Below are 25,851 nucleotides of genomic sequence, written 5' to 3' on the forward strand. Positions count from 1 at the left end.
CAGATTTAATAACCTGTCTCACTCCCTTCCCAACCACTGCTTCCCTTTCATGTCCCTCGACTCTTATAACTGCCATCTGGTTTCTGTACAAATTGTAAATAGCCTTTCACTCCCTGTATTTTACCCCTACCACCTTCAGAATTTGAAAGAGAGTATTCCAGTCAACATTGTCAAAAGCTTTCTCCAAGCCAACAAATGCTAGAAATGTAGGTTTGCCTTTTCTTAATCTAGCTTCTATGATAAGTCGTAAGGTCAGTATAGCCTCGTGTGTTCCCATATTTCTACGGAATCCAAACTGATCTTCCCTGAGGTCGGCTTCTACCAATTTTTCCATTCATCTGTAAAGAATTCGCGTTAGTATTTTGCAGCCATGACTTATTAAACTGTTAGTTCGGTAATTTTCACATCTGTCAACGCCTGCTTTCTTTGGGATTGGACTTATTATATTCTTCTTGAAGTCTGAGGGTATTTCGCCTGTCTCATAGATTTTGCTCACCAGATGGTAGAGTTTTGTCAGGACAGGTTCTCCCAAGGCTGTCAGTAGTTCTAATGGAGTGTTGTCTATCATCTTCATCTACATCCTCTTACCTTTCTACAACATTGCCCTCAAGTACATCGCCCTTGTATAGTCCCTCTATATACTCCTTCCACCTTTCTGCTTTCCCTTCTTTGCTTAGAACAGTTTTCCATCTGAGCACTTGATATTCATACAAGTGGTTCTCTTTTCTCCAAAAGTCTCTTTAATTTTCCTGTAGGCAGTATCTATCTTACCCCTAGTGAGATAAGCCTCTACATCCTTACATTCGTCCTCTAGCCATGCCTGCTTAGCCATTTTGCACTTCCTGTCGATCTCATTTTTGAGACGTTTGTATTCCTTTTTGCCTGCTTCATTTACTGCATTTTTATATTTTCTCCTTTCATCACTACTTCATCCATCAAAGCTACCCATTCTTCTTCTACTGTATTTCTTTCCCCCATTCTTGTCAATTGTTCCCTTATGTTCTCCCTGAAATTCTGTACAATCTCTGGTTTAGTCACTTTATCCAGGTCCCATCTCCTCAAATTGACACCTTTTTGCAGTTTCTTCAGTTTTAATCTACAGTTCATAACCAATAGATTGTGGTCAGAGTCCTCATCTGCCCCTGGAAATGTCTTACAATTTAAAACCTGGTTCCTAAATCTCTGTCTTACCATTATGTAATCTATCTGAAATTGTCAGTATCTCCAGGGTTCTTCCAGGTATACAACCTTCTTTTATGATTCTTGAACCAGGTGTTAGCTATGATTAAGTTGTGCTCTGTGCAAAATTCTATCAGGCGGGTTCCTCTTTCATTTCTTAGCCCCAATCCATATTGACCTACTATGTTTCCTTCTCTCCCTTTTCCTACTACTGAATTCCAGTCACCCATGACTATTAAATTTTCGTCTCCCTTCACTATCTGAATAATTTCTTTTATTTCATCATACATTTCTTCAATTACTTCGTCATATGCAGAGCTAGTTGGCATATAGACTTGTACTACTGTCATAGGCGTGGGCTTCTTGTCTATCTTGGCCACAATAATGCGTTCACTATGTTGTTTATAGTAGCTAACCCGAACTCCTATTTTTTTATTCATTATTAAACCTACTCCTTCATTACCCCTATTTGATTTTGTATTTATAACCCTGTATTCACTTGACCAAAAGTCTTGTTCCTCCTGCCACCGAACTTCACTAATTCCCACTATATCTAACTTTGACCTATCCATTTCCCTTTTTAAATTTTCTAATCTACCTGACCGATTAAGGGATCTGACATTCCACACTCCAATCCGTAGAATGCCAGTTTTCTTTCTCCTGACAATGACGTCCTCTTGAGTAGTCCCCACCCAGAGATCCGAATGGGGGACTATTTTACCTCCGGAATATTTTACCCAAGAGGACGCCATCATCATTTAATCATACAGTAAAGCTGCATGTCCTCAGGAAAAATTACGGCTGTAGTTTCCCCTTGCTTTCAGCCGTTCGCAGTACCAGCACAGCAAGGCCGTTTTGGTTAGTGCTACAAGGCCAGATTAGTCACTCATCCAGACTGTTGCTCCTGCAACTACTGAAAAGGCTGCTGCCCCTCATCAGGAACCATAACAAAACATATAACTCTTGAAGGGACAGAAGTGCTATATGACTATCACACATAAGTTTTCACTGGAGTGGTAGCAAAAACATTAAACAAAACAATTTTTATGGGGTTTAAAGGGAGCTCCTAACACTGTGTTCCTTTGGTAACTCTGGATGCAATTTTAAATAACAAATGAAAATAGTGGTGCTTCGACTTTCTAAAATAGTTATAAAATGCAGATCCCTCTTTCTTAAGCTCCTTGTGTAGTGTGTGAAGTATCCTTCTGTTCCAAATAATGACATTTTTTGTGTTTTGCACTTTTGTCTCCCTTCTCAAATATACATTCTATCCCTGCAAGCTGCAAACCATTTGAGTCCAATAAATGTCATTTTTTGTACAAATTCAGACTCTAAAAATGATATACAATCATTTTGTGAAGATCGCAATTATCGTGGAAATAGTGATTGAGGACAGCCATGTGAGTTGAGACCACGTGAAATGAATTAACTTGACGAACCGTGACGTGATGGACAGTATGAATTTACCTTGACATGATGGGCTGCGATGGCCAGTATGAATTTGCCTTCAGTGACGATTGAATGTCACGTCAGAGTCACCAATTTCTTGGGTTTAATGAAATCACTATGTTGCAAAATCTGAAACTATGCAGTCCCTCATTTAACTTTTTATATGCATAGAACCAAGCAACGGAGCAATGACAGATTGCAAACACAAATTAAAGAGAGATTGTGTCAGTGATAATGACTGAAACAATCACTTGTGTGCACAGCACTGCATTTCACTTAACATTGCACCTTCAAAGCACTGCACTTCAAATCAATCTTTGATACTCAGTACATGAAGTTACAAATGAACAGAAATCAGAAGTATTGTACAACATGTCTTAGCCATGCATTTACCAAAATATGTTGTGAGGAATGAAAAATATTCTCCTTGCTTCAACAGCAGAATTTCAAATTTGTTCTTATAGTGAAGAAGACCTGAGCACATATTTCAACCAAGCCAAAGGCTTGTTAACGAACAAAACTGAACATAGGCAAAATGTGTGCATGGAGATGCCTGCCTGAAGCGTTCAACAAATTTAAAAGTAAAATTATATCTACCGACCTGACAAAAAGTCGTAAGAGGTTTTGGCATAATCGTTGAGGCCTGCACACATTCAGTATTTACTGACACTACTAGTCTAGCAAAATTTCAATATATTGAATCATCGATAATAATGAAAAAAATTTTTAGGTCACAACATAATTTTACAAGGGTAAGATGCTCAACACCGAAAAGAAACAAAGTGGTGCAATTATATCAGGTATCGCTCACAAGCAGCAGAAAGCAGTGAAAAATCCGCAATCTGTCTGAGAATGGTTGAATAATAGTGGGAGTGCACCGGTCGTATGTTAATATGCGGACAGATCAGAACTATGGACCCAAAAGATTTCTTAATTAATTTTCCTACGGATCCTGCAGCACATGAGAAGTTATTAATGCTGACTTTAGATAAAATAGAGAAACAAAATACATCACTGAGAGAAGCAATCACAATGGACAAGAGATTATATGAGATAACTGCTTTTCGAAGTGGAAGCCTTTTCCTAAATTTCTGTTACATGTAATTCACCAACCTACAGACTTACTGTATCTTCAAATTAACAAAGTGAGGACTGTCGTAGAGAATGCTCTGTTGACCATCCTAAAATGTTACATGTAATGATTATTCTCGCAGAAATATATTAACAGTGTTTCCAGTTTTTTGATAAAGCAAGTCAAGGTCGGTGTCGCAACGAGGTCAAGTTAAATCTTATCGTAACCAGTTGTCTATATTATACGAGTAATATTCTTGTATGGTTACTGTATCACAGCCATGTTTAAAATTATTAAAATTATTTTGTGTTAAAAGACTACATGAAAAACTCTATCTAGGAGGTGATATCCACGAAGGCGAATTGGAAACAGTGCACACTTTCGCCATGTGACTGTACTGTTCACAGTCTATTATATTAGACTGTGGTACTGTTCATGAAACTGTGTCAACATCGGAATGAAGAATTCTGTCAAACTGTCGACACTTGACGCCATACGTTCAATACGTATTGAAATTGCTAAAAATGTTTTAGGGCGATCAATATTGCTCGTCAATATTTGCAGTACTGAGAAAACACTACTATAGTACTATATTGGAGCTCAATAGGTCGCCTCAGAAAAGTTACACAACCGGTGAAAAATTACTTTACTATCCATATTCCTCACTTGACACATGTCAGATTTATTTCCATCACCATATATCAAAGCGCACCATGTATCCAAGCTTACTAAATCTGTAATTTAACATTGACTGACAGAATAGTGAGTAGTCACCATATGTTAATATAGACCTAGAAATGCTCGTATCCTGGTAGCCTCTGTGCACTTCGATATCAGATTGTAGAAATAAATCCGAAAAGCGTCACATGAGAAATTTGACTAATAAAGTCATTTTCCACCTGCTTTATGACTTTCCTGACACGTCCTATTCAGCTCCAATACAGTACTACAGGATAATAAAATCACAGTCCCCTGCCTCCTACGAGATTTCGTGTCTCATCTATTATAACAATAAGTCAATACGCGCCCTCAGTCAGTCAATATATTGTCGGTTCGACAAGATTATTGACTGTGTGAGGTCTCCTTTAGATTGCCGCATCTCAGAGCTCCAATTTTTCTCCACTGACAGACATATATTTCTGTCTATGGTTCCAATGTAGTCAGTGGTGTTTAAAGGAAAGTCTTTGATTAGTAAAATCTTTGGATGACGTTATCGTTTGGTGGTTGAATTTGAACTTCGTTGTTTAGCGACTTAGCGTTGTTGTGACATTTGATTCATAACAGGATATGGAGGTAAAATTTTGTGTATGTGATGTGCTTCGTATGACCATAGAGAAAAATTTTGTTTGTAATATGTTACTACGGGGATTTTATGGTACATAATTTGGAGACTAGGTAGTGGTGTGTATAAGAATTTCAAAAAGTTCAGAAAATAATCGTCAGAACTTGCTTGTTAATAATATAACTTTATCAATGAAAATTATTAGACTTCATAAACTTTAGAATGTTAAATATTATCAAAATTGTACATGCTTTAGTGCGGGTGATTAAATTAAGTCAAGTTAAACCTAAAAAGAGAGAAAGTTTAGTTTTACCAATTCTGCAGCTGTCACCACAGCCAGTGTTTCAGGGTTCGGTCCACTTCCATGTACTAGCCATTCCACGCCATCTGCGTTAGTGAAAGGCTTTTAAAGACACTTGATTTTTCGAGGGAGGTGGGGGTGTGGAATCTTCATCTTTAGTGAGGGATTAATTATTTAGAAAATTCCTATTTCATTGTGTGAAGTGAAGACTACGTTGAAGGCCATTAACGTACTTTCTTTGCAAAATCATTGACCTCTGAAATCTGACGGCGTGTTTTCTTTTTTATATCTTGTGGTTTTAAAGTGTTTTTAATTTCTGTTACCTGTATAGGAACAACAGCATGAAGTTCACAGGCTATGTTTACAGTTATCCAATTTAAAAAATGAGAATGAAGGAATACAGAATGTTATTACACCTTTAGATGTGGAAAATGAGGAGCAAGATGAACTGGAAGCAAGCACTGAGAGGGTACACGAGACAGAACTAGCTGAACCGAATAAAGAGGTGAGTGCCTGATGTTTCAATCCCAGTAGCCTACTTCATGGTAATTTTTTGCAACATCTTTATGACTACTGAGTGAAGTAGCGCAGTGATTAGCACGCTGGAGTTATGGTCAGAGTAATGACAGTTGAAAGCTATGTCCGGCCATCCTTATTTGTAACAAGTTTCCAAATGAAAAGGTATGAAACATTCTAACGACCAAACATGTTAAAATTTGCATGTCAATGGAATCAATGAAAACCTCGTAGCTCCAGCTGTCTGTGAAATCTTCGTAATTCCAGTAACCGGTAACTCCGTTATCAAAGAGAGATTTGATACTACATTGATTTCTAGGTTTCTACTGTATGGTTACACATGTAGCAAAATGGAGTTATGAGGTTTTCATTGCCTACCATTAATATGCTGCTTTTGGGTAACATAGTGAGGCATCTAGGAATGTGAATGTGGTGCATTGCCTTCCCAAAAAATTCAAAGCTGTGCACTAGGGAGGCAGGGTGACGCTCACAAATTTTTTCAATGTCAGAGGTCAAATATTCAATCATGGAAAAACCATTAACAAGTTAACATTCTTTTTGGATTGCATTACGGTGAACAAATTAGAATGGGTTGCTCAACAATCCATGCTGCTGATGGTATGGCTATTCAAAGCCTGCTACCTTCCCAACTCGGTGAATTGCAGGAGGGAGAAAGAGGAGCTGCCAAATTATATTGACTGAAAGCTTGAGGGCTCTGCTAATACATGATTAGTGTGTAAACCGATTTTGTTGATTTTGCGCTTCCACATTCGGAACCAGTCGGGGTCTATGCAGAGGCAGCTGTGAGTAAAGCTGTGGTAAAGTTTGGCAATCTTGAAATATGTTGCCAAACTCTTTGGCTGAGGGGACAGTTGTTACATTTGTTGTGATTATAAAAGTTTTGCTGAAAACTTACGGTGCATAATATTGGTGGCTTCATCAGTTTCGCTTTTCATGCCTCTCATGGCTCCATTCTCCATATATAAAGTTTTTTCAAATTTGCATTTTTCAAGTTTTAGTAGCATTAATTCAATAAATAGAATTAAAGTACAATGATTTCATATAAATTTCAAATTAGCAGAAATATAGTTGTATCAAATCTTGCCTGGTGCGTGAAAAGATTAGTTCATCAGGTCAACGTCAGCCTGTTGGAAGTACCATTACTGAACAATTAGACTTGTGTGTGTCAGTGAGTTGTCTTATTGGAACCAGATCACTGCACTGGGACAGCCCACTGAAACCATCATACTGGATGAGTGCCAGGGCTCCCCCTTGAATGTCCTGTGTATGCTCAGACGTCCTGGCACTGAAGTCTGTCTGTGGTGCAGTGTGTTATGTTCGGCATATCTTGACTATATTCATGTTACACTTGCAACATGTCAATAAACAATACAGTTCAAAAAAGGGAAATTTTGGAAGCGTCCGATCCCGCCCGTCTGCTTTGACCCATGACGTCACAAATATGGCGGAAACAAAAACACACACTTTCCACAAGAAGCCTAATGACACTAACGCGACAAGCACGGGAAATGGGGTGTTTTGGGTGGGGGGCAAACTAAATATAAACAAATTTAGATGCCTTGCGTAGCTACAACGTGTAAGTCAAGACAGCCATGCATGAATACCCACCCACATCCCCAGGGGTCGTAACCCCTGCAACCCATAGAAGATAAAGATGTTTCAGTAGCTGATTAGTGTTTTTTGTCTTTTTAAAAAAAAAAAGTCTCATGGGATAGAACGAACAGATCAGAAAGATAAATATAATAAACTAAAACAGAAATTGGAGGAAACAGATAATTAAAATAAGTAATAAGTGTTTTTAAATTAAAAAAAAATCTCTCGAGATAGAACGAACAGATCAGAAAAGTAAATAAAATAAAACAGAACTGGAGACAGCCACACTCAAACCAAACTCCGCGCTGTCATGACGTCACACACGACAACACCCTTACGTCACGGGTCAAAGCCGACGCATGGGGTCGGACGCTTCTGTCGACCCCAAAAAAGATATGGTAGCAAGATGGTGTGGATCTTAATTACTTCTGTGGGTATACGTATCCTAACCCGTAATAAACAGAAGGGGGATTCCATTGTCACGGGTGGGACAGTTGCACTACGTTTTTCAACAGTCAGATGCTGATATAACATGAAGTAAAAATAGAAATAAAGTAAAAATTGACTGGTTGCCTTACAAATAATTTTTACCTTCCCTTTAAATCTGAATGTCAGAAGTTTACAAATTGAGCTGTTATTCATCTTTAAAACTTTGTCACGGGTGGGACAGCAAATAGACGTAGCATTGAATAACCACCAACATTTTAGAAGAATTCTGTGATTTATGCACTTATTTTCTTTTGAAAATATTGAATTCACATTAATAAAATAATTCTCTACATGACATAATATCAATAAACATTAGATTAGTAATACTTACTTGCAATAATTGCAATCAAAGACTGTCACGGGTGGGACAAGGAATTGTCACGGGTGGGACTCATGTGAAGTACAATCTTTTTTTTTTTATTTAAACTGATTTTATTATGTCAGTTAGCTATGAATCAGTAGGTAACATATTGGAGGACACTTTAAGTTTTAATAACTTTGTAGAACATTTTTGTTGCTTGTAAATAATATAAATTTTGTTATAGTATTAGTTTACAGTTCTGAGTACGTAATTATTTCACTTGAAGAATGTACCACTTTGAAAAAATACACTTGGCCTATCACCCACTTTCGAAAATGTCTAAATTGCCAGGAAACTCATTATATAAGGTGTCCCTAACATGTTTGACATTTGGATTCGGGAGAATAGCAAGAACTTGTTTAAACTCTATGTATGATACATCCTCCTCGTCAGCTTTAAATACCTTTGCTGAGTCCCCAACAGATCGCATACACATAATCTGTATTTCCCCATTGTCTTCTACACTTCTCTGTGCAATTACAGCATATCTGTATGTAGTGGATTTCTTTCTTGCAGTTTGGAACTCAACTAAAATAAATGTTCCTGGCATGATTTGTTCCACAGCTGGTTCTGAACCTGTAACTTCTTGGGAATTGGATGTCAACAGGACATCAGGATATGAGTCCTCATCACTCATCTCAGAATCTGTGTAGATTAGTGAATATATGTTGGGTGAAAGTGGGAAAACCTCCACTTTCTCTAAATCTGATTTTAGGAAAGTTCTACCACATACTAGGTTACAGGTATTGTAACCGTTGAAGTAATGCTTGCTGCGAATATCTTTTATTTTTTTAACAGCTTTCCAACGGCCATCCAGAAGGTCTCTGTTTTCATCAGTATGATCTTTTGTTAGAAGAAGAAAGTTTATTCCAGAAACAGATGATTTGGCACAGTCTAAAAACTCCTGTGCATTGCTGATGATGACTTTTCTTTGCTTAACTTTATTCCAAACAGCCCTTTTTGTTACAGCTCCAGTGCCATCCACTGCACCTTTCCCATGTGATGTTGCAAACAAAAACCATTCTCCAGACACTCCAAAGTCTTGCATCATGTAGCAGAGGTTAGAAATGGTGAATTTGTTCTTAAATTGACCTGCGCAACCATCAGAAAAAATTCGTATCGCGGTCAAATTGGGAAGCTCTTGTTTCAGCTTACTTATTATACTCTTCAAACATGCATAAACTGAGTACTTGTCGTGGCACAGTTCATTGCTCACAATTGCAAATGACTGTAGCCCTTTTTTCATCCAAACGCAAATAGTGACCACTGTAATCTGTGTATGACTCCAGTGGGCACTTTGTACCTCATCTTGTGCTAGTGCTACATAGTTTTCTGCAAAATCTATTTGCAATATCACTTCGCCATCACTAACTGATGCTTTCACAGTCTTGAAAGCTCCAGATTGCATCCTTTTGACAAAGAAGTGCTCTTTGAATGTTTTTAGTTGAGACTGAAGTTCAGAGAGAGCTTCACAAAGTGTTCCACTGGTAGTAGTCTGTTTAGGGTGACACTCATGTTCGGTCCATTTTCTCCAAGATATTATGTCACACGAATCAAACTTTCCATCTATTAATGTGTGTAAATTCATGATGCATTTCTTGCATTGACTTGTCATGCATATTTCACTTTCTACATCACAGCAAACAAGATTCATAAGGTGAGTGTGAGTAGCAAGGAAACTAGCTATTTCTTTGTGAATGGCTTCAATGATGAAGTTGAAGTTAGCATGATATCTGCACACACATACATTGTGAGGCATTTGAGACGTTAGAACAACATTTTTAGGCCGCAACTCGTAGAATTTTGAAATCTTGATGTCAATATCTGGATTGTCTTGCTTAAAAAGAAAAAAATGCTTCCTTAACTGTCATATTCATGTGACGTTTCTGCAAGCTAACTCTTTTCCCAGTTTCATGGTCTACAATAGACTTTACATCCTTTATGCCAGGTGTCTGCCTGCTGATTTAATCATTTGTGAAAAAAATTTGTAGTTTGAGCAGATTATCACCTGTAAGTTTACGAGATGTCTTCTTTACTACTGGGAAAATTTGGTTAACTACCTTTTTAGGTAGGCTTTCACTTACAAGCTTTTTTATTACTGCTGATTTTTTTGAGGGGCTTGAAGGAAGCACCTTCTTTACCCGAGAAACAGCTTTGCCAAGGGACTGAGGACATATATATGATCCTAACTGGGAAATACAGGTCTCAGACTGATCTTCAATTAATACGGATTTTAGTTTAAGTCTGTACTTCCTTTTTCTTTCAGCTTCCTTCTTTCGATATTCCAATAAAGATTTTTCACTGGAGGGTACCTTCATCTTCATATTTTCCCTTCTTCTTTTATCCTGCTCTCTTTCTTTTTCTTTATGGGCATTGTACCTGCTGGTATCTTTCTTCAGTTTTTCTCGAAGTTTTCTCATACGCTCTGCTGATGTTGTTTTCCCCATTTTCTGAATAAACAGTAAGTTTTTATTTAGTGTAAACCATCAAAGCACTTGTTATATCAACCAATTTAACTTAACAATAACAAGAAGTGTTAAATGGTTTAGATTTGAGTAACATCCAAAAATCTGTCACGGGTGGGACACAATTTCTTTTAACATTTATAGATGATCATTTACAACTTAGAAGGTCCCTTATGGTTCATTGGATGTTTTTATTTGTTTTTCTTACTTCTGACCTAAAATATATAGAATTACTATAATTGCTGAGTTAGAAGGTAAACTTTTTCATGTTTTTTGTCACGGGTGGGACACTAAATACATAGTAAATTCCTACAAACACCCTAGAAGGAAAACAAAGGCAGAGGATGAGATGGTCAGATGAAGTTAATCGACACCTCATGTTCTGTTATTACGAAGCAACAAACCTAGGAACCAACACAACTGGATACAGATCACAAGTATACACAACATTTATTACCAGATACCCAGAATTAAAATTTTTAACAGAACAACGACTAGCTGATCAGATCCGTGTAATAATAAAAAATAACAGGATACCCCAGTCAGAATTAGAAAACATCAAACAACAAGTACAACAAATACTGGAACAAAATAATGTGCAAACAGAAGAAGAAGAAAATAGAATAATGGACTCAAACATCTCAGAGCAAACAAACAAAGAACAACACGCATCAATTAAACAATCAGAGGAAAACGAAATCTTACGACAGCCACCAGAACAAGCACAAATAGAACACGAAGTGACACACATGTTAGATATAGAAGAAAAATTTCAGCTGACGTATATAGAATACAAAGACACAAATACAGACATTAGACCATTCTTGCACAGACCGCCAAGTAACCCACAAGTCGAAACAACAATAAAAACTATCAACACAATCATACACAACAAAATAAATGAATATACAACTATGGAAGAGTTACAACTACTGGTTTATATAGGAGCACTCACTACACTAAATATACACACTAGGCAGAGATCAGAACCAACCAACACACAGAAGAAACCCACAAAACCAGCATGGCAACACAGGCTACAGATCAGAATAGAAAAACTGAGAAAGGACATCGGACAGCTAACACAATTTATAAGAAATGAAATGTCAGAAAAAAAACGAAAAAGGTTAGGTAAAATCTCACAAGAAGAAGCGATAGAGCAATTAGATGAGAAGAAGCAGAAATTACAAGCATTGACCAAACGACTTAGGAGATACAAAAAAAGTGAAAATAGAAGGAAACAAAACCAAACATTCAACGCAAACCAAAAGAAATTTTACCAGACAATAGATAACACACACATTAAAATAGACAATCCACCAAACATAACAGACATGGAACACTTCTGGAGCAACATATGGTCAAACCCGGTACAACATAACAGGCATGCACGGTGGATACAAGCATAAACAGACACATACAAGATGATACCACAAATGCCTGAAGTGATAATTTTGCAACATGAAGTCACCCAAGCTATTAATTCTACTCACAATTGGAAAGCCCCTGGAAAAGATAAAATAGCAAATTTCTGGCTAAAGAAGTTCACCTCAACACATTCACATCTAACTAAATTATTTAACAGTTACATTGCAGACCCATACACATTCCCTGATACACTTACACATGGAATAACTTATCTGAAACCTAAAGATCAAGCAGACACAGCAAACCCAGCTAAATATCGCCCCATAACATGCCTACCAACAATATACAAAATATTAACTTCAGTCATTACACAGAAATTAATGACACATACAACACAGAACAAAATTATAAATGAAGAACAAAAAGGCTGTTGCAAAGGAGCACGAGGATGTAAAGAGCAACTGATAATATGTAGATGCAGAGGTGACATATCAAGCTAAAACTAAACAAAGGTCGCTACATTACGCATACATTGATTACCGAAAAGCTTTTGATAGTGTACCCCACTCATGGTTACTACAAATATTGGAAATATACAAAGTAGATCCTAAATTGATACAGTTCCTAAACATAGTAATGAAAAATTGGAAAACCACACTTAATATCCAAACAAATTCAAATAATATCACATCACAGCCAATACAGATTAAGCGTGGAATATACCAAGGAGATTCATTAAGTCCTTACTGGTTCTGCCTTGCTCTGAACCCACTATCCAACATGCTAAATAATGAAAATTATGGATACAATATCACTGGAACATACCCACACAAAATCACACATTTGCTATACATGGATGATCTAAAACTACTGGCAGCAACAAATCAACAACTCAACCAATTACTAAAGATAACAGAAATATTCAGCAATGATATAAATATGGCTTTTGGAACAGACAAATGTAAGAAAAATAGCATAGTCAAGGGAAAACACGCTAAACAAGAAGATTACATATTGGATAACCACAGTGACTGCATAGAAGCGATGGAAAAAACAGATGCCTATAAATATCTAGGATACAGACAAAAAATAGGAGTAGATAATACAAATATTAAAGAAGAACTAAAAGAAAAATATAGACAAAGACTAACAAAAATACTGAAAACAGAATTGACAGCAAGAAATAAGACAAAAGCTATAAATACCTATGCTATACCAATATTGACCTACTCATTTGGAGTAGTGAAATGGAGTAACACAGACCTAGAAGCACTCAATGCACTTACACGATCACAATGCCACAAATATAGAATACATCACATACATTCAGCAACAGAAAGATTCACATTAAGCAGAAAGGAAGGAGGAAGGGGATTTATCGACATAAAAAACCTACATTATGGACAGGTAGATAATTTAAGAAAATTCTTTATAGAACGAGCAGAAATCAGCAAAATACACAAAGCAATCACTCATGTAAATACATCTGCTACACCACTGCAATTTCATAACCACTTCTACAACCCTTTAGATGACATAACATCAACAGATACGAAGAAAGTAAATTGGAAAAAGAAAACACTACACGGCAAGCACCCGTATCATCTAACACAGCCACACATCTATCAAGACGCATCCAACACATGGCTAAGAAAAGGCAATATATACAGTGAGACGGAAGGATTCATGATTGCAATACAGGATCAAACAATAAACACCAGGTATTACAGCAAGCATATTATTAAAGATCCCAATACCACAACAGATAAATGCAGACTTTGCAAACAACAAATAGAAACAGTAGATCACATCACAAGCGGATGTACAATACTAGCAAATACAGAATACCCCAGAAGACATGACAATGTTGCAAAAATAATTCATCTGCCTTACAGCATAAACTTATAAAAAAACACGTTCCTACATACAAGTATGCACCACAAAATGTACAGGAGAATGATGAATACAAATTATACTGGAACAGAACCATTATAACAGATAAAACAATGCCACATAACAAACCTGACATCATACTCACCAATAAAAAGAAGAAATTAACACAACTAATCGAAATATCCATACCCAATACAACAAATATACAAAAGAAAACAGGAGAAAAAATTGAAAAATACATCCAACTGGCTGAGGAAGTCAAAGACATGTGGCATCAGGATAAAGTTGACATCATACCAATTATATTATCAACTACAGGAGTCATACCACACAATATCCACCAGTACATCAACGCAATACAGCTACATCCAAACATATATATACTACAGAAATCTGTAATTATTGATACATGTTCAACTACCCGAAAGTTCCTAAACGGAATGTAACATATACCGTACAGTTAAAAGGAAGTCTCGCTTGATCAAGGTCCGCGTCACTTTCATTTCGAACCAGACCTAAGGTCTGAGAAAGGAAAGAAATAATAATAATAATAATGCTTTCCTTGTGCTAATGAGGTTCAGAAGTGAGACTAAAGATCAGATTAAAAGGGATATCAGTGATAAGATTTGCTGATGGCGTTGCTGTTCTCTATGAAAGTGAGGAAGAATTCCAGTGCCTGTTGAATCGAATGAGTCATCTGCTAAGCGCATAGCATTTATTTAGAATAAATCAAATAGACAAAAGTATGTGGTAGTAGAAATGAGATCTGCAATGAACTTATGGAAATTGTGGACTACATAGCAGACAGAGGTGGAATTCTGCTGCCTTGTAAGTAAACTTAATGTGAAATGGATGAAACTAGGATGCATAAGAAGAAAATACATGCATATTTTTCTAGTATTAGTCATTGGCCTTAATTTGAGAAAGAAATACCTTGGAATCTACATCTGAAATGCAACATTACATGGAAGTGAATTGTGGACTATGAGAAAACCAGAAAAGAGACTGAAAGTTTGGAAGCATATTACAGGAAATGAAATTGCGCCCTCATGACAGCTTTGACCTTCCGCCTGAGGTCGGCATTCCATGTCATGGGGGTGTCATGTTGCTCAAACAGGATGACATTCATAGTCATCCCATCTCCCTGATTACCCATCTTCAAGCTGTTGCAGTTCGCCTTTTCCTTCCCTGCCTGATTTTTTTTTCCCTCTGTACCTTAAACGGCTTCATCCTGTGTGCATGACGTCGTCTGATGCTGCCACTGTCACTCCTGTTACAGGTCCATCCGTTGCACCATATACAGTCAGCTCTCAGACCCGAGGGACCACACCTGCCCCCTTGATGGTGGGGGGCTCTTCCCTCCCTGTTGCTCCTGCACCACCTACCTCGGGACCAGCAATGCCTCACATCGGGGACACCAGTCCACACTTCTAAGCCGGAGAAGCGTAAGTCTTCTTCGCCTTCTCTCGCTAGGAAGGGATCTCTTGGGTCGCTCCCTTCTCAGGTTCCTACCAGTGTCAATCCAGACACCTGTCAGGGGCTGAAGAAGCCGCAGGTAGCTGGTCATAGGGCTTCGCGGTCCTCTTCAGTCCTGGAGACTGAATCAAAGAAGCCCTCCCAGCAAGCTTAACCAAAGGAACAGCGTGAGAAATCGAAGTCAAAGACCCCTAAGACCAAGGAAATCGTGGTGGCACCCACTCCACTGCTACTTAAAAGCCCTGCATTTGAGGACGCAGTGGAGATTCTGGCGTCCGTTGAGGATCTAGATCTCGCCGGTCCCTCAGACATGATGGATGTCGCTCCTGTCGGTACTCAGTCGGTGGCAGCAGATGACCCAGCCGTATAATCTGCCTCCTTGGTCCCTTCATGCCCTTCTTGGCCGTGGACAATGTCATCCTCCAGTGGAACTGCAGCGGTTTTTTCCCACCATCTTGCTGAGCTCTGACAACTTCTCAGCCTTCACCCTTTCCTCTGCATTGCTCTTGAGGAATATTGGTTTCCAACGAGGCGAACCTGCGCCCTCCGTGGCTATCGTGATTATTATAAGAACCGGGCAGCTTATTAGAGGGTATCTGGTGGCATCTGTATCTACGTCCTTCACTCTCTTTACAGCGAGTCTGTCCCTCTACAAACACCTTTAGAGGCTGTTGCTGTTTGGGTGTGGACGCCTCAGGCTGTTACTGTCTGCAGTGTCCATCTTCCACCGGATGGTGATGTCCCACAGCATGTCCTGGCTGCGCTGATAGACCAATTGCCGCCGCATTTTTTGTTACTGGGCGACTTCAACGCCCATAACCCTCTGTCGGGTGGATCAGTGGCAACAGGCCGAGGCAGCATCGTTAAGCAAGTATTGTCACAGTTCGACCTTTCTCTTTTAAATACTGGTGCCTTCACACATTTTAGTGTGGCACATGGCATGTACTCAGCCATCGACCTTTCGATCTGCAGACCTAGCCTATTACCATCTGTCGAGTCCAATGGAGTGTGCATGATGACTTGTGCGGTAGTGACCACTTTCCGATCTTTCTGTCACTGCCACAGTGTCGCTCTTCTGGGCGCCCCTGCAGATGGGCTATGAATAAGGCTGACTGGGACTTGTTCACTTCCATTGCCACTATTGAGCCTCTTTCCAATGACGCCATTGATGTGGTGGTTCACTCGGTCACCACTGGCATCATTACTGCAGCAGAATCTGCCATTCCCTGTTCTTCTGGGTCCCTTCGGCGGAGGACTGTGCCTTGGTGGTTGCCCGAGATCGCCGAGGCGATTATAGATCGCAGGCAGACACTCCAGCTTCACAAGTGGCATCCCTCATTGGAACACCTCATTGCCTGTAAAGGGCTCTGTGCCTGAGCCTGCCGCCTCATTCGCCAATGTAAGCAGGAGTGCTGGGAAAGGCATGTCTCCACCATTGGCCTCCATACCTCTCCATCGCAGGTTTGGGCCAAGATCAGGCGACTACCCACTGTCCTTCCGCTCCCTGAAAGAACGGTTGGAACGTCGGAGCCTTTCATTTCACACGCGCCACCCTGAATCGTACAATGCTCCGTTCAGTGAGTGGGAATTCCAAAGTGCCCTAGCCACTTGCCCTGATACGGCTCCCGGGCAAGATCGCATCCACTGTCAGATGCTCAAACACCTCTCGGTGGACTGCCAGCGACACCTTCTAGACCTTTTCAACCGTATCTGGATTGAGGACGAGTTCCCTTCGCAATGGCGGGACGGCATTGTAATCCCCGTGTTGAAACCTGGCAAGAACCCCTGGCGGTGGACAGCTACCGCGCCATTAGCCTCACCAATATTCTTTGTAAGTTGCTTGAACGCATGGTGAACCGGAGGTTGAGTGGCTACTTGAGTCTCGGGGCCTTCTGGCTATGTCTCAGGGTGGGTTGCGTAAGGGCTGCTCTGCCACCAATAATCTGGTGTGCTTTGAGTCTGCCATCCAAGCAGCCTTTGCCCGCCGTCAGCATCTGGTCGCCGTCTTTTTTGATATGCGGAAGGCTTACGATATGACACGGCGACATCGCATCTTCTCTACGCTTCATAGTTGGGGCCTTTGGCGTCTGCTCCCGATTTTCATACAAAATTTTCTGTCGCATCGTTCCTTCCGCATGCAAGTTGCGGCCTCCCATAGTTCCTCCCAAGTTCAGGAGAATGGCGTACCGCAAGGATCTGTCTTAAGTGTCTGCCTCTTTTTAATTGCAATTAATGGGCTCGCTGTGGCGATGTGAACATCTGTCTCAGCTTCCTTGTATGCTGACGACTGCTGCCTATCTGTTAGCTCCACTGTCATTGCAGCTGCTGAACGGCAACTGCAGGGTGCTATCCGCAAGGTGCAGTCTTGGGCTGTAGCACATGGCTTCCAGGTTTTGGCTGCCAAGACCTGTGTTATGCATTTCTGCCGTCGACACACTGTTCACCCTGAGCCACGGCTTTATCTTGACGGCGAACCTCTTGCTGTGATGGAGACTCATCAGATTTTGGGATTGGTTTTTGATACTCTGTTGACTTGGCTTCCTCATATTCGGCAGCTTAAACAGATGTGCTGGCGGCACCTTAACGCTCTCTGTTGCTTGCATCACACCAGCTGGGTTGCTGATCGGTCTACCCTTCTATGGCTGTACCAGACGTTAATTCAGTTCTGTCTAGATTATGGGAGCCTGGCTTACGGTTCAGCATCCCCTTCCGCATTGCAGTTGCTGGACTCCATCCTTCACAGCAGGATCAGACGCGCCACTGGAGCTTTCCGGACAAGCCCTGTCAACAGCATACTTGTGGAGGCAGGTGTCCCTCCATTGCGGCTCCGGCGCCAACGATTACTGGCCGCTTATGCTACACACATTTGTAGCTTGCATGGGCATCCCAATTATTGTCTCCTGTTCCCTCAGTCGGTCGTCCATCTTCTGGAATGGCGGCCCCAGTCAGGGTGTACGATTGCGGTTCGCGTCAGAGCTCTTCTCTCTGGGTTTGATCCCCCAGGGGCTCAGCATTCATTTGCTGGGTACGGGCTTGGCGACCCCGGGGTCCTGAGCTGGGGACTGGTCAGCGCCGCCAGTCTCCTGTCACCGTAACCCCGGACATGCTTCAGCGACCACCGTATGGCGCGGCGGTGGAATGTTGTGTGCTGCGGGGAATGGTAATCTTGGCTTGACCGCCTGGATTGCGAGGAAAGCCAACCTCTATAAAAACCCCTCAATCTTCCGGTGTGCTCCGCACCTATGAGATGCATGGCTGTTGAGGTGGAACAGTCGCAAGCGGGCAACCTCTGGGGCACCTGGCACACCCCAGTTGTATACGGCTTACTCAGGCACGCGGGGCTCTGTCTGAGCGGACCTTTAGTTCCCTAGCTGCTCGTGGGACCGCAATGGACCCTTCGACCTCTACATTTCCCCCTACCAGTGGCTTGGGTGGGCCACTGGTAGGAAAACACACCCCATCGAAAAAGCGACTTCGTGCTGCGAGTCCTCCAGCGCCTGGTGTTACTAGAGATTTATCAGACTGTCGTAACAGAGCACATGCTGATATCCAGAATGTGTTTTTGATTGTCAAACGGAAGGAAGGTAGCTTTGAGAGAGTTTCACCCTTTTACATCCACAAGGGTCTTGAGGGAATTGCAGGAACACTGAAATCTGTGAAGCGTCTGCGCAATGGGACTCTGTTAGTTGAAACTTCTAGTTCCCGTCAAGTCACTTATCTTAGGAAAGCAACCTGTCTCGGAGAGTACGCTATCGAGACCGAGCTCCACTCCACTTTGCACTATAGTAAGGGTGTTGTGACATGTAGGGACTTGGTGGATATCCCCAAGGGCGAGTTGAAATCTGAGTGGGCTGAAGAAGGTATTGTCGATGTGCAGCATATTATGAAACGAGTCGATGGTGACCTAGTCAAATCCGACTCGTTTATTCTCACGTTCAATTGCCCGAGACTCCCGGAGCATGTTAAAGCGGGTTTCTTACGTTTGCCAGTACGGCCATATTTCCCCAACCCAATGCGCTGTTTTAAATGTCAGCGCTTTGGGCATACTACGTTGGGGTGCAATGGGATAGCCACTTGTGGTAAATGTGGTCAGCCTGCCCATGAAGGAGCCGATTGTTCATCGCCTGTGAAGTGCGTGAATTGCTCTGGGGGTCACCCTGTCTGGAGCCGGGTCTGCCCCATCTACCTCGACGAACGTAAGATCCAGGAGATCAAAACATCTAAGCGCATCCCCTATGGTGAGGCCAAGAAGCTCTTTAAGGCCATGCAACCTCCTGTGTTTACGACATCTTTCGCTTCCGCTCTGAAAAAACCGGTACAAATGGCCACTGGAGGTTGCTAGTGTTAGCACTAATACCTGCGTTTGCCAGTGCACTTGCGCTGCTGCGGTTGTTTTGCAACCTGCGGCTCTCCCCGCAACGTCGGACAAGGCTGTGGTTGCTGACATCGGGGTACTTCCTGCCTCTTCCCATATGGCGCCTTCTGCCAAGGCGGGTACAGCTCCACCTGCTGCCAAGGCTCTGCCTTCTCAGCCCCCCAAGACAAAGACGCCGAAGGTGAAGGTTTTGCCACCTGCGGAGACTGGTCAGGGTCGGTCCGATGACGAGGCCATCGTACTGTCTGACATCTCCCGTGGGTCGTCATCGGAGCTGATGGACGTTGATGTCGACCGGGGGCGATCTTCTCGCCCCAGGAATAAATCTCCGGCCAGTACAGGCTCTCCTCCAAAACACAGAGGCAGGGTGAAAGTTCAACCACCCTGATCACTGGCTCCCATATTACAGTGGAACCTGAATGGGTTCAGGACGCATGTGGCCGAATTACAACTCCTTGTATGAGAGTGCCCTTTGTGCTTATGTCTCCAAGAGACACATTTTCGGGCCACTGATGCTCCTTCTTTACGGGGCTATACTGTATATCGGAAAGATGATCTGACGGGGCAAAGGGCGAAAGGTGGTGTTGCGGTTTTTGTCCGTGACATGCACCCCTCATCTGAGCTCCCTCTCGTTACAGACTTGCAAGCACTTGCAGTTGACCTTCTTGTGGGTCGGAGGCTCACGGTCTGTTCCCTTTATTTACCACCTCAGGTTGCGATAGACTCTGAGGCTCTCGCAGACCTTATTAGCCAACTCCCCCGCCCATTTCTTCTTCTGGGGGACTTCAATGCTCATCATGTCTTATGGGGCTCTTCGACTACTTGCCCCAGGGGTCGCCTTCTGGAAAACCTCATGATGTCTGAAGGACTGTGCATCCTGAACTCTGGTGCTCCCACTCATTTCTGTACTGCTTCTGGGTCGTCATCAGCTATTGACCTTTCCTTTTGCTCTCCAGCACTCGCCGATTCTGCTCTGTGGGAGGTTGCTGCAGACCTCCATTCTAGTGACCACTTCCCCCTTTGGATTCGCCTCCTGGATGAGGCTGTGGTATTACCAGTGCCGCCCAGGTGGCACCTCTGCAGAGCTGACTGGACACTTTTCAGCCAACTGGCTGTTTTGGAACACCATGCCAGCGTCCACGAATGGGTAGACCATGTTGCAGCCGTGATCTCCCATGCTGCTGAATTGTCAATCCCACGGTCATCCGGTCATCCCCAGAGGCGTCCTGTCCCTTGGTGGACCACTGAGTGCCGCTCAGCTATCCGAGCCTGCCGTGCAGCTTTGCGCCGCTTCAAGTGCCGTCCCTCCGCTGACAATCTTGCGGCCTTTCGGGTGGCAAGGGCCAAGGCGCGGCAAGTGATTAAAGAGAGCAAACGACGGTCATGGCAATCGTTCCTGAACTCCATCTCCCGCTCCACTAGTTCTACAAAAGTATGGGAAGCCATCAGGAGGATTTCCGGGAAACGCACGGCATTGCTGCATCAGGGAAGTCTTCTCACGGCGCCGAGAGACATTTCCCAGACACTGGCCATGCATTTTGCGGCATCTACCGTCACTATTCACTGTGATCCAGATTTCTGCCGCTACCACACTGCCATCGAGAGGGCTCACTTGGACTTCCGGTCTCCAAATTCTGAGCCCTACAACTGCCCCTTCACAATGTGGGAACTGGATTCGGCGCTGTCTGTGGCTCATGATACTGCGCCTGGTGATGATCAAATCCGGTACAGCATGCTGCAGCACTTGTTACTGCCTGCCAAGGAAGTTCTCCTGAATTGTTTTAATATGATATGGTTATCCGGCACGTACCCTGACTCGTGGCGGGAGGCGATTTTGATTCCCCTCCTCAAACTGGGGAAGGACCGAACGCATCCCAGTAGTTATCGGAGTATTGCTTTGACGAGCTGTGTCGGGAAGACGTTAGAACGCATGGTCAACCGTCGCCTGGTTTGGCTGCTCGAGACCAGGCAGCTCCTTAGCCCCTCGCAGTGTGGCTTTCGGAGATGTCGTTCAACTATCGACAACTTGACCCTGCTTGAGGCGGCCATCCAGCAGGCCTTCCTACATAACCAGCATTGTCTCGGTGTCTTCTTTGACATTCACAAGGCGTATGACACTACTTGGCGCCGCCATATCCTCAATCAACTCCATGAGTGGGGCTTTCGTGGCCGTCTCCCCATCTTCATTCGGTCCTTTCTTTCCCACCGCCTCTTTCGATATAAGGTTGGTAATGTGCTCTCTGATTTGTATGTGCAGGAGAATGGTGTTCCTCAGGGAAGCGTTTTAAGTGTCACCCTCTTTGCCGTCGCCATTAACAGTATCACGTCCACTATCCGGAGTCCTGCCCAATGCTCCTTGTTTGTGGACGATTTTGCTGTTTTCTGTTCTTCCTCCAGTCTTGTCACTGCTAGTCGACAGTTGCAGCTTACGATACAGCGATTAGAGGTATGGACTGCGAAGACGGGTTTTACCTTTTCTGCAGACAAATGTGTGTGTGTTCATTTTAATCGTTCTCGACGTCTTTTTACCTCCCCTGAATTGCGTCTTAGGGACACCATTCTTCCTTTTAACGACACTGTGCGGTTCCTGGGCCTCACTTTTGATTCCAAGTTGTCGTGGTTGCCTCACCTTAAAGACCTCAAGGTGCGGGCCCTGAAGGCACTGAATATTTTGAAGTGCCTGAGCCATCGGTCCTGGGGAGCCGATCGGGCGCGTCTGCTGCAGTTTTGTAGGGCTTTCGTCCGATCGCGTCTTGACTATGGTTGCACCGTGTATGGGTCCGCAAGGCCTTCGTCTCTGAAGATCCTTGACGCCGTACACCATGAGGGTATCAGGCTGGCCACTGGTGCCTTCCGTACCAGTCCCATCCCCAGCCTGTGTGCTGAGGCAGGGGAACCGCCGCTCGCCATCCGTAGGAAACTCCTCATGGTGCGACGGGTGTGTCAATTCCTTGCCTGTCCTACCTCCCCTGCGTACCCTACCGTTGCCCGACCGCCTATGGAACGTCTCTTTTCCTGTCGTCCCAGGGCAACGAGACCATTTGGGATTCGTGCCAAGCTTTTGCTTGAGTCCCTTGGTGTGGAGCGTGTGGCCCCCCAACGACAAGGTTTTACTCGCCTGCCTCCCTGGTTGCTCCAGAGGCCCAGCGTCCTTTTAGACTTGTCGGACTACCGGAGGAGCTGCACTCCTGCATTTGTTTTTACCTCCTTATTTTATGATATTTTAAACCAGCATCCCGACCATGTACCAGTATTTACGGATGGCTCTCAACAGGGGGACTCTGTTGGTTGTGCTGTTGTTTTCCCTGATCGAGTCGTCAAGTTACGGCTTCCTGCGGCGTTTACCATTTTTGATGCCGAATTGTTTGCGATCTTGCGGGCATTGGAGCAGATGAGATGTGTTCCCAGTCGTAAGTTCCTCATCTGTTCTGACTCCCTGAGTGCCCTTCAGACCATGCACCACTTGTACCCAGCGGATACGGTCGTCCAGAACATCCATGATGCCCTACTCCACCTGCAACGGCAGGGGAAGGAGGTTTCCTTCTGCTGGGTGCCGGGGCACGTGGGTATTAGGGGCAACGAACTGGCGGATGTGGCTGCCAAAGATGCGTGTTCCCTCCCTCACGTTGTTGAATGTGCCGTCCCCCTACATGCTGTTACCTCCCTCCTGCGTTTTCGCGTTATGCGTCAGTGGGAAGAGGAGTGGCTGGCCGTCGGTGAAAATAAGCTGCGTCTGGTCAAGGCCACCACGCGGCCATGGCGTACGTCCTACCAGTCATGCAGGCGGGATGAGGTTCTCCTCACTCGCCTCCGCATCGGGCACAGTCCCTTCACCCATGGTTTTTTACTTCGGCGGGAGGATCCCCCCCCTCTGCACTGCTTGTGGCGTCCAGATTACTGTCCGCCACATTTTACTTGACTGTCTTTTATTCTCTGACCAGAGGGCGGTGGTTTCTTTGCCACCGGATTTGCCCTCTATTTTGAAAGACGACGCAACGTCTGTGGTTAAGGTTTTACGGTTTTGTGTCCTGTCCAATTTGTTGCCACGGATTTTAGGGAGAGGGTTTTAATGTGCTGCTGGATGACTGGCTCACCCAGATTTTAGGTAAGAGGTCCGCCAGTCACGAATACCTCCTTGTTTCCCTTCGGTTTCTGTCCTCCCTTCCTTGTGTTTCCTTTCCTTTTTTAGTGCACTCCTTCTCCTCTTGTTTTGCCTCTATATGTGAGGATTTGGAACTGCGTCAGGTCTGTGTCTTTTAGCTGTTCCCCTTGTTCGTTGTTCGTCTTAGTCCCTTCCCTGCATGTGTTCCTGTTTTTATGCGTTTGGGCGCTGATGACCCCGCTGTTTAGCGCCCGTAAACCACAAACACACACACACTCTGGGTTTGAGGCTTTCTTTCTTCCACCTCTTTTTCTGGGCCCCTCTGTGTATACGCCTGTGGCGTGTGCCCCGCCCATGCCTTCGGCTCAATTTGGCGCAGGGCCCGAAGGACTCAGTCCCTCCTGAGGTCTTCTGCCACTGCTTTCTTTCAATCTTTGACACATTTCAAGGCTCTGATGTTGTCTATACTGATGGTTCGATAGCTGCTGGTCATGTCGGTTATGCTCTTACTCTAGGGGATCATTATGAACAACACTCATTGACGGCTGGCTGCAGTGTTTTCATTGCCGAGCTGGTCGCCATCTCTCGTGCTATACATATCTATATATATCTCATGCTATATATATCCGCTCCTGCTCAGGTGAGACCTTCGTTATCTGTAGTGACTCACTGAGCGGTTTATGAGCTATCGACCAGTGTTTCCCTCGCTCTCATCTAGTGATGGCTATCCAGGAGTCCCTTCATACTCTTGCCCGTTGTGGCCGCTCTGTGGTCTTTGTGAGGACCTCGGGTCATGTCGGCATCCCAGGAAATGAACGTCTTGACATGCTGGCCAAACAGGCTGTCGGTGCACCAGTCTTGGAGATTGGCATTTCGGAGAGTGACCTCAGGTCAGTTTTGCGGCAGAAGGTACTTCGCACCTGGGGGGGAAGAAGGCTGCCCCCTTCCTTCACCCAACAAACTTCGGGCCATCAAGGAGGCTACCGGTGCGTGGCGCTCCTCCTTGTGGGTCTCTTGCAAGGGCTCTGTTGTCCTCTGCCGGCTGCGCATTGGCCACACGTCGATGACACACACCTATTTATTGCACTGTGAGCACCCACTTTTATGTCACTGCGGGTTAGCTTTGACCGTGGTCCACATCTTGTTGGACTGCCCCCTTTTAACTCCGCTCAGGCAGATGTTTGCACTGCCTGATACGCTTCCTGCACTTTTATCAGATGACGTGTGATGGCAGTTTTGAGTTTCATTCGTGCAGGGGTTTTTTATGGCTTGATCTAAGTGTTTGTCCTTTTTTGTGTTGAGTCTGGCCTTTGGCCCACGATTTTAGACTGGGTTTTTTAGTGCATTTCTTGGTGGTTGGCGTTTCCTTTTTTGTTTCTGTGGTTGGGCAACCAGTGTTACACTTCCTTATTTCTGGTCTCCGGCTGTCTCTTTCTTGTGCTGTGTCGTCTCTTGTCATCTCCATTATTTGTTGTTTGTGGGTGTTTAAAGTTCATGGAAAAAGGGACTGATGGTCCTAGTAGCCTGGTCCCTTCAATCCCACAAACCAACCAACCGCAGTTGGTTTCTCCCACCATTTTTAACATTTTCGGCCTTTTGTCCTTCTACAAAATCGGGCTCATGTTCGATAGGAAACTCTTAGTCCTCCCATGTATGTTACCTGGCAGCCTGCTGTACGCAGTTCCTCAATGGTACTTCCTGGGGTGCCGATCGAACCACCCTCCTCTGTTTGTACCGCTCCCTTGTGCATTCAAACCTCGACAATGGGTGCTTTGTTTATGCGTCTGCACGCCCATCCCTCTTACGCCATCTCGATGCTATCCATCATTGTGGCATCAGTTTGGCCACGGGCACCGTTTACACCATCCCAGTTGAGAGTCTGCATGCTGACACTGCTGAACTACCATTG

At 43.6% G+C, this 25,851-nt stretch overlaps 1 protein-coding gene across 1 annotated transcript in view; it reads left to right on the top strand.

The window, feature by feature from the left end:
* Window positions 1–4,896: 4,896 nt before the first annotated feature.
* Window positions 4,897–25,851, top strand: part of LOC126194884 (protein Spindly-like) — a 153,884-nt gene continuing 132,929 nt past the window's right edge. Inside the window, exons 1-2 of the mRNA XM_049933233.1 lie at window positions 4,897–4,993; window positions 5,615–5,788. Coding sequence (XP_049789190.1) covers window positions 4,988–4,993; window positions 5,615–5,788 — 180 coding nt within the window. The 5' untranslated portion in view covers window positions 4,897–4,987. The remainder of the gene's footprint in view (window positions 4,994–5,614; window positions 5,789–25,851) is intronic.

Source organism: Schistocerca nitens, chromosome 7 (assembly GCF_023898315.1).
Source record: "Schistocerca nitens isolate TAMUIC-IGC-003100 chromosome 7, iqSchNite1.1, whole genome shotgun sequence".
Classification (NCBI taxonomy): domain Eukaryota; kingdom Metazoa; phylum Arthropoda; class Insecta; order Orthoptera; family Acrididae; genus Schistocerca; species Schistocerca nitens.